This window comes from Manacus vitellinus, unplaced genomic scaffold (genome assembly GCF_001715985.3).
Source record: "Manacus vitellinus isolate BGI_N305 unplaced genomic scaffold, ASM171598v3 scaffold_43_pilon, whole genome shotgun sequence".
Taxonomy (NCBI): Eukaryota; Metazoa; Chordata; class Aves; order Passeriformes; family Pipridae; genus Manacus; species Manacus vitellinus.
In genome coordinates this window covers 1,062,408-1,072,481 of record NW_021940560.1, presented here as the reverse complement: position 1 = coordinate 1,072,481, position 10,074 = coordinate 1,062,408, and the positions used below count along the sequence as shown (strand labels likewise).

At 49.6% G+C, this 10,074-nt stretch overlaps 1 protein-coding gene across 1 annotated transcript in view; it reads left to right on the top strand.

Moving 5' to 3' along the window:
* Positions 1–10,074, top strand: part of KCNJ3 (potassium voltage-gated channel subfamily J member 3) — a 49,677-nt gene that overhangs the window by 13,291 nt on the left and 26,312 nt on the right. The window contains exon 4 of the mRNA XM_029962183.1: positions 4,419–4,635. Coding sequence (XP_029818043.1) covers positions 4,419–4,635 — 217 coding nt within the window. The remainder of the gene's footprint in view (positions 1–4,418; positions 4,636–10,074) is intronic.

Genomic DNA, 10,074 nt, shown 5'->3' with positions numbered 1-10,074 from the left:
GGGTGTGGGTGCTCTCCCCGGGGTGTGGGTGCTCTCCCCGGGCTGTGGGTGCCATGCAGGGCTGGGCAGGGTCCCCTTGCCCGGGGTGATCCCCCTTGAATCCCCCCACCTCTCTCCCCTCTGCCCTGGCAGCAGAAGATCATCCCCCATCGGGGGCTCCTGAAGTTGTCCTGTTTTGCCCCAAATCCATGTTTCCAGTGGGATTTGGCAGTCAGGATGTCAGGGCTGGGGGTTGCAGAACCCCCCCAGAGCCCCTAAATCCTGTGCCCGAAGGAGGGGGAGAGCTCCTAAAGAACCCCCAAAACAGCCCTGTAATGGCTTTAACACTGTGAAATATCACATCAAAGATGTATAAATATATAGAAAATAACATTGCAGCATAATATCATTTATTTATATAACATAAAAACATACCTTTACTCTATATTTAATAATATTGATGTGTTTTACTCCATATATTTAACAATATTTAATAGTGATGTGTAAATATGCATTTATATAATATATAAATATAATAAGAAGCATCCAGCAGTGCCCTTTGCTGCCGAGCTGAGGGGCTCTCCCTAAATATAGTTTAACTCTTATATAGAGAGCCATTTGATATATAATATTATACATGTGATAGAACTATTAAAGCTCTTTAAGAGCTTTAAAGCTTTTCAAAATATATTTAAAGATATTAAAGAGCAAGAACGAGTCATGTCCATTATAAGATTTGAAAATGGCCCTTTTTTCGTGTGTCTTGAAGTGCCTCAGGAGGAATTTTAAAAGTTGGAGCTTAAAACTTAGTGTGGCTCCAAAAAAATTCCCTGGGTTTGAAATGTGAATGAGCAGGTTCAGAGGAATCAACTCTGGGTGTGGGAGCAGCTGGGAAAGGGGAGGGAGAAGGGAATAAAGGGTAAAATGTGGCTTTTCCAGGGATACAGGTGGAGCTGGCTCTGCATATTCCCTATAAAATGTCCATGCATGGAGCTTTCCTTGGCTGGGAGGGGGGAAGCAGTGCTTGGCCAGCATTCCTGGGGGGAAAAAGGGAAAAACAGAAAAGGAACAAAAAAGGAAATAAATAAAAGGAAAAAAGGAAAATAAAGGGGGAAAAAAGGAAAATAAGGAAAATGGGGGGAAAGGGAAAACAAAAGGGAGAAAGGGAAAAAAATAAAAGAGAGGAAAATAAAAAGAGAAAGGAAAAATAAAAGGAACATGAAAAGAAAAAAGGAAAATAGAAGGGGAAAAGGGAAATAAGGAAAAAAAGAAAATAGAAGGGGAAAAGGGAAATAAGGAAAAAGGTGAGAGAGGGAAAAAGGGGAAAATACAAAGAAAAAAGGAAAATAATAAAGGGAAAATAGAAAGGGAAAATGGGGAAGGAAAAAATTAAAAGGGAAAATAAAAAAGAGAAAATAAAAGGAAAAATAAAAAAGGGGGGAAAAAAGGGAAAATAGACAGGAAAAAATGGGAGAAAAAAACAGGAAACGAAAGGCAAATAGAAGGAACAAAAAGCAGGGGGAAGGAAACAAAATAAAACCCCCAAGGATTGCAGAAGGGAGAACAATCCAGCCCCTCTTCCCAGGTACTGCCAGGCCTGGACACTGTTCCCAGCTGGCAGGAAACAGGGATGGGGGGGAATTCCTGGCTCAGTGTTCCTGTCCTGGTTCCCATCTCACCTGTGCCGGTGTTGCACACCTGGGTGCTCACAGATATCCTTCTGAAATGCTATTTTTTCCCCCTAAAAGGTTCTTTTCCTTGCAAAACCGTGTGGAATTGGAAATCCCAGTACACTCTGTTTAATGTTTCTTTGTTTTTCCTGGTGAGCTCCAACCACACCAGAGAGAAACCAAACCCAAAGCCTCAACAGTGACAAATCAGTGCAAAGCCTTGTTTGCTGTAATATTAATTGTAAATTATTGATTTTGTAACAGATTTTTAGGATTGTAAAGAACTCAAATGACCTTCAGAATTCCTAAGCTTTCCTCCCTCATTTCTTGGGGCAAACGAGTCACTCAAGGTCATTTCTTGGACAAATTATGGGCTTGAATAGCTCAATAGTCCCTTTAGGAATTCTTCCAGCCTGGCTGGGGTTGGATATTTCCTGGGATTCAGGGGAGGTGTAAAATAATACTTGATTTATCTGTATTTTAACTTCCTAACTCCATCTCAAATCCCTGGGAGCAGAGTGGGACTTGGAGTGTGTGACATCCCAGCTGGCTCATGGAACACCTGATTCATCCCAAACCTGCCACCCAGGAGGGTTTGGGATGGATGTGCTGGATTCCCTGGGAATCCCACGAGCTCCAGGATGAGGGGACAGGGGTGGTGCCCTGGGAATCTAATCTGGGGTTGGATTGGATATTAGGAGAGATTTGTCCATGGAAAGGGTGGTCAGGCACTGGAATAGCTGCCCAGGGCAGGGGGGCAGTCCCCATTCCTGGAGGGATGTAAAATCCATGGGGATGTGGCACTTGGGGACAGGGAACAGTGCCGGGGGATGGTTGGACCTGGTGCTCTTGGAGGCTTTTCCAGCCTGCAGGAATCTGTGGTTCTGGGATTTCCTTCCCCCCTCTGGAGCTCATCCCATTTCCCTGGACTGTGCTGAGTCCCTCAAGCCCCACATTGTCTTTAACTCTCCTTTTCCATCACTGTTTCACCTGTTAAGATCATGGAATCATGGAATGGTTTGGGTGAGAAGGGACCTTAAAGCTCATCCCGTCCCACCCCCTGCCACGGGCAGGGACACCTTCCCCTATCCCAGGCTGTTCCAATCCCTGTCCAGCCTGGCCTTGGACATTCCTAGAGATCCAGGGGCAGTGCTGGGTGACAGTTCTGGGTGTCCCCAGTGTCACAGGGTCACCCACAGCACCCCAGCCCTCCCTCCCCGTGCTGTGTCAGCGTTGTCCATGGGAGCAGTTCCCTCCCTGGAGCTGCTCCTTGCTCAGCTCCCAGGAATTATTTGCTGCTTTTCCCATGGGATTCTTGCCTTTTTACTGAAACCTCCTCTGTGGGGAGGGAAGGAGCCCAGCCCTGCAGGTGGATGTTTGTGCAGCTGTGCCCTGGCTGTGGCTGGGCTCCTTTAGGGCTGTGGGAGCTGGGATGGGATAACGGGGGCAGGGCTGGCAAATCTGCACTTTCACACCCAAAAATGGGAGCCCAAAGTTGAGGGAGACACCCAATTGCTTGTCTGGGGGTTGATCTGCTCCCAGCCCAGCACCACTCAGGGGAAGGTTTAAAAATAGAACCCAAGTCCCGAGCGAGGCTCATAATCCTGTTGGCTCTGTCTGATGCCTTGAGATTGTAAAAAATCCCTTTTAAGTCAGTGGAGTTGCTCAATGTGGGAATTTTCACCTCGGCTCCAGATGTGGGGAAGGATGGAAAGGCATCCCAGGCAGTGATTTAATGCTGGGTTTGGCTCTGCACGACAACCACAGCAGTTCCTAAAGCTCCTTTTTAAAATCTGAACGGAAATAATGGGAAATTCTGCAATAAAAGTAATGACCAGGATGGGCTGTAATGTTCTGTTCCTGCCTATTCATAACTCAGGGAGAAGGAATAAAAGCTGGAGAGGGGGTGTTTGAGCAGGGCTCCTTATGGATTAGGGATGCCAAGTGTGGCACTGTGAGCTGGGATTGGAGGGTTCAGCTCTAGGTGGCATTTTATGGCTTTGTTACGTGGCTGTGAATGGTGGGACACTGTGGGTGACACTGGGGCATCAGGGACACCCAGAACTGTCCACCCAGCTCTGCCCCTGAATCCCTGGAAGTGTCCAAGGCCAGGTTGGACAGGGTTTGGAGCAACCTGGGCTGGTGGAAGGTGTCCCTGCCCATGGCAGGGGGAGGCACTGGATGGGCTTTAAGGTCCCTCCAGCTTCTCCCTCTCCTGGTGGGTGATGCAGTGGGTTGGTGGCACAGCCACCATTCCTGTGGGTGGCCAGTGGTTTTCCAGGGCCTGGATCTGTGATTGCAGTAAAATATGTGTTGGAAATAATCCCCCCCTCCTCTGCCAGTGCTGGGCTCCCACCTCTGGCACGGCCCTGTGGCTGGAGCGGGGTTTGCCTGGTGAGGTGGGTGCTGCAGAGCACTAGGATGTGGGGTGTGGGGTGTGGGATGGTGTGGGGTGTGGGATGGTGTGGGGTGTGGGATATGGGGTGTGGGATGGTGTGGGGTGTGGGATATGGGGTATGGGTTGTGGGATGCTGCAGGGGTGTCTTGGTGATGGTCATCCCAGCAGTGATCCCAGAATCCCAGACTGGTTTGGGTGGGAAGGGACCTTAAAGCCCATCCTGTCCCACCCCCTGAGACCTTCCCCTACCCCAGGTTGCTCCAGCCTGGCCTTGGACGCTTCCAGGGATGTCCCCAACCCCTCTGGGCAGCCCATTCCCACTCCCAGCCTGCTCCTGACCCCCTTCCCTGCCTCTGCCTCTCCCTCCCCAGTCCCGGCAGACCCCGGAGGGCGAGTTCCTGCCTCTGGATCAGCTGGAGCTGGACGTGGGCTTCAGCACCGGGGCTGACCAGCTGTTCCTGGTGTCCCCCCTCACCATCTGCCACGTGATAGACTCCAAGAGCCCCTTCTACGACCTGTCCCAGCGCAGCATGCAGACAGAGCAGTTCGAGATCGTCGTCATCCTCGAGGGCATCGTGGAGACCACGGGTGAGTGAGTGTGGGGGGCACAGCCCCCGGGGCTGGGCTGGGAAAGGGGGGCTCCAGGGCCCGGGGGCAGGCAGGGGGACTGCCTGGGTGGGACGCTGGCTGTGTGCCAGCAGGAGGAAAATAAAAAGAGAGAAAAGAAAAAAGGAAAAAAAATAAAGAAGGGGGGGAAAAGGGAAAATGGAAAGGAAAAAAAAATGGGAGAAGAAAGAGGAAACGAAAGGCAAATAGAAGGAACAAAAAGCAGGGGGAAGGAAACAAAATAAAAACCCCAAGGATTGCAGAAGGGAGAACAATCCAGCCCCTCTTCCCAGGTAGTGCCAGGCCTGGACACTGTTCCCAGTTGGCAGGAAACAGGGATGGGGGGGAATTCCTGGCTCAGTGTTCCTGTCCTGATTCCCATCTCACCTGTGCAGGTGTTGCACACCTGGGTGCTCACAGATATCCTTCTGAAATGCTTTTCAGCATTTGTGTGGTGACACAACCACGGGAGTTACGAGTTGGATGATCCTCTCAGCACATGGTGACTCTTGGGATGGGCCCATGCAGGGTTAAGGGTTGGGCTCTTGTGGGTCCTTCTAGCTCAGCATGTTCTGGGACTGTGTGGAGCTAAAGCAGGAAACATCCCCCAGGACCTCGTGGACATCACTTGTTCTTTTAAAAAAGTTCAAGAGGTGGTTGGATTTTACCCAGACTGGCACTCCTGAGGGAGGTTTTATTTAATGGTGTTCCCAAAGCAATACTCTGAAAGTGTCCAAACTGGAGAGGAACCAGCCTGTCCCAAATTCAGAGAGTGAAAAAGTGCCATTTGTTTGTCACCTCAGCACTAGCACTGATGGAAGAGCTGAATTAATTGTTCCAATTACTGAAAGACTCCAACCCCACATTTCTGTGGCAAGTCACTGCCATTAACATCCCTTTTGGAATATACGTGTTCAGTTGTGCAATAAATGGTGGGACATGAGAAAGTGTGGTTAGAAATGGAATAAAATGTGCAACCAGCAATCACCTATCCATCAGAATAACAGGTGAGCAGGTGAACATCACACCTGACTCTGAGCTTTGTCCTGGGTGATTTATGGACACCTGATCTTTGAAGGCTGTTTTATCAGATAATTAATTCTGTTGGATTATCTGGACCAAAGTTGCTGTGCATGGATGAGTTGGTGTATCAGGCTCCTACGAGGTCTAGTAACAAGAAAATAGGGTCCAAAATTTCATTAATCCTGTTTTTTTTTTTTTAAAAAAAAAAAAGGTGAAGTTTGGAGTAATTCAGCGTAGCACAGAATTTTGAAGGGCAGCCAAAGTTGTGTTTCCCTCCAAACTGTGGCCCCTGGAGGGTTTTTGGCAGTGTGGGTGTTACCAAGGTGGTGGGTGTTCCCTGGATGTTCTGGTGCTGTGGTGATGCTCTGGGGGGGGGATTGGGAATGTGGTGCCCCCAGCTCAGCCCAGGCTGATGATGATCCCATCACATGGGCTGTGATGCTCCTGCAGCCAGCGAGTCCATGCCTTCATTTCCCAGCCTGCTTCCTGCCCCAGGGAATGTTCAGAATAGCTTTGATCATTTTTGGGTCCATATGTTGGTGTTCCAGTGTTTCCATCCTCTTTTCCTTGCACATCCAAGAGCCTCAGGCTGCAGCTCAGCCTGGTCCCAGGGAGGCTGGGACAGCACAGGGGAATCCTCTGTGCTCTTCCATCCTGATATTTCCATAAAAACTTTCATATTTCCATAAAAATTCCTTGATATTTCCATAAAAACTCCCTGATATTTCCATAAAAACTCCCTGATATTTCCATAAAAACTCCCTGATATTTCCACAAAACCCTCCTGATATTTCCACAAAAATTCCCTGCTACTTCCATAAAACCTCCCTGCTGGGGTGGAAGCTTTACAGGGCTCACCTGCAGCCCAGAACATGCACGTGGCTTGTTTTCATTCTTTGCAGAATAGTTTTCAAACAAAATAACGGAGGACAAATTATTTTGTAAATAACTCTTGGAATTTTAAAACAAAGTGGTGTGTTTGGGTTTGTTTGGGTAAATATTTTAGACCTGGAAATTGTACAGAGAAAGGAGAAAAAAAAAAAGCCCAAAAGAGGGATTTTCTGGGTCTTTAAAGCCTAATTCGTATAAGCTGCAAATTTCGTGACCTAGTTTTGTGAGATGAGCTGAATATTGGGCAAAATAGAGCAAAATGTGCTCTATCTTGATAAAACATGAAGGGATGAAAGGGTTTTAAAGTTAGAAAAAAAACCTTTCAGTGGGAGAAAATGAGGGAGGAGGAGAGGACAGGGCTGGAGGAGGACCAGGGATGGCAGGAGGGGGTCAGAGGGTGAAGATGATGGAGAGGAGGGGAAAATCCTTCCTCCAGGGCTCTGCCTTCCATGGGTGGTTCCAGCAGCCCCTTGTGCTGAGCCTGGCTTGGGTGTGGAAGAGAAGGACGTGAGGGAAGGGACAATCCCATCTGAGGATGCTGGGTTTTTGTAAGAGAGGAGAAGTGGACACTTCAGGAGGGTTAAAACCTGCAGGAAGGCAGGACCCACCTCTGTCCTGGTGCTCTCCCAGCACATTCCTTATTTCACTTCCCACCTCTCCTGTCAGTCACCTTAAATCCCAAACATCTGGCAAGGCAGAGGTTTTTCTCTGGGAACAGCCAGTAATCCGTGGGCAATCTGTGTTTGTAAATGTGGGAAACACTTGCCATGGATTGTGTCCCTGGACACCTCTGCCAAGGGAAGGAGGGGTTTAACTCCGAGCTGTCTGTGGGGTCAGTGTGGTGCTGGCAGTGTGAGCCCTGGAGCTGGGCTGGAGGTCCAGGCACATCAGCCTCAGCACTGACAGTGTTTTTAAAAGGTCACAACCCCCAGGATTCTTCTCTTTGTGGAACAGCCAGAGCAGGGAGCTGGGGGGGTTCAGCTGGGCTGTCTCCTCCAGGCCGGGCTCTTGCCAGGAGAGGTTGGACCAGATTGTCCTTGAGGCCCCTTCTGACCTGCTGAGGGTGATTCTGGTCTGGGATTATTGGGAATAGCATCAACAGTTTGCACCTGGCTCTGGGGGAGGTTTTGGAGGTGGAACTGCTGGGAGACCAGGGCTGTGTGTCCTTGTCCTGGCTGTCTGTCCCCCTGCCCCATGTCCCGTGGTGCCAGCGGTGCCACACGAGCCTCCAGTCTCTGCTGGCGTGGAAGGAACAGAAATAACTTGCAGTCGTTTGGGAACCGGGGAGCTATTTTTGGGTTGGTGTGAAAACAGGGCTTGTTTGGTGTTTTTTTTTTATCTTGGGAAGTCAGTGAGTAGGTCGTGCATGTGGGAAGGCTTTTCTGGTGGGTTCTGAGAGGTGGGAGGGGGCTGGGGGCACCCCTGGGTCCCACCAGGGACCACCCCGGGGGATCAGGAGGGTCCTGTGGGGAGCAGGTTGGAGGAAGATTTGATAAACTGTGGTTGGTTTGCAGCTGAAGTTCCAGCTGGGAGTGTCTGAGGTGGGGACCGATGGGAAGAGGGTGGGAGGAGGGTTTGAGGGGTCCTGTTGTGTCTGGGCCGGTCGAGCCCAGCAGGAGCAGCCTGAGGTCAAAGGCCAGGCTGAGCAGAGGAAGGTGGGGTTGTGTGGGGTGCTGTGCTGCAGATCAGCCCAGCTGGTTCCTCAGAAGATGCTCCTGCTGCCTCCCAGCCCTCCCAGCTGCCCACAGAGGTCCCTTCCTGCTGCTGCTGTCCCAGACCTCGCTGTGTTGCCTTAGATTTTGAGTTTTGAGGTACAATCACAACGTTCTGTTGGTCCTACTGGGAGCAGGGTGAATTTAATTGGGAGTGAAAGCTGTGCAGGTCTCAGAGCAGCCCCTGGAGGGGGAGTCTGCTCCAACCCCTGCTCCTACTGGGGTTTTCTCTTGCATCCCACGAGGAAACCAAGTGTTTAGTGCAGAGGGAAGAACTTTTACCTTTCAGCCTGTACAGCTGCCTTTGTAGTGGTTTTCAATCCCCTCAAATGAGTTACTGCAGGAAAAAAATCCTCATCATTCTGTGTCATTGAGTTGAATTGAAATTGTGCTGGATTTTGAGACTCAGAGTGGGGTGATCCTTAGGGACCCTTCTGACCCAAACTGTTCTGTGATTCTGTGAAATGGTGCCTAGGAAACTACTTTTTGTGTTTAGAATTGGACTCAGCTCTAATGTTTCCTTATAAAACCAGTTAATTCCTCTTGGATCTGCCTTCCCAAGCAGGGAATGTTGCTGAGCAGAGCAGCAGTTTTAGTTTTCCCCAGCACTGGATGTGCCCCTTGGCTCCTGTGCCACCACTCCTGGCTGGACAGTCAGGCAGAGGGGCTGATAAATCAGGGAATAGCAGAATCCCAGGATGAAGGATCCCATTAACTTCCTGTTTTCCATGTTATTCTCATTCCAGTCCTGCACTATCACCAGGGTGCAAGTCCCTCACAAATTAAAACACAGATTAGAAGGTGTCCAGTGTTTCTCCCTCTCTATATTTGTAATAAACAGGGATTTAGGAGCCAGATATCGTTGGTTTGAGCCATGTCTGTCTTTTCATCGGGACTTGGAGCTTCTTGCTTTGCTCCAGCAGGTGCTTATGGAGATTTTTTCCCCTCTTTCTTTCCTGCTTTAATCCGTTGACTTTTGATCTGCGACACCGCCGAGGGGTTTAGGGAATTAGTAAATACACACAATAAATTTTGTTTTGACTGTCTGCAGAGGCAGTAAAGATTTTTTTGGAGCTGTCTAATGAGTTGTTTAAGCAGGATCTTCTTGCTTATAAATCCCAGTTGGCTGATTAAAATCACCATTTCCAATGCCTTCTCTCATTAAACCATATAAAAATGATTTCTCATAGATGCCTCCCAACTTGATTAAGTTAATTTACTGCCTCATCACTGAAATTTTAATTTCTGGATATATAAACATTTCTTTATGCTTTCCTTACCCTCCTTAATTACAGGTTTTAGGTTGTTTGGATAATAAGATGTGGAAAGTGGGGAGCAGAGCCAGCACATCCCTGGAGGGAGGGAGGGAAGGAACCTGGGGCCTCTGACCCCTCCTGGACCTCCCTGGGGCATCAGGGCTGTGCTGGGCAAAGCCAGGCTCTCCTTCCCCTCCCAGGGGGACTTGGCCCTTTCCAACCAGCCCTTTCTTTTGGCAAAATATCTCAGCAGACAGATTTTTTGTGAGGTCACAGGAGGGGTCTCAGCCCAGGATGCCTGAGGTGACTGAAGGGGGCTCCTGCCTCTCCTCGTGACAGGACAAGGGGGTTTAACTGAAAGAGGGAAGATTTAGGTTGGGTATCAGGGGGAAATTCCTGGCTGGCAGGGTGGGGAGGCCCTGGCCCAGGTTGCCCAGAGAAGCTGTGGCTGCCCCTGGATCCCTGGAAGTGTCCAAGGCCAGGTTGGATGGGGCTTGGAGCAACCTGGGTTGGTGGAAGGTGTCCCTGCCCATGGCAGG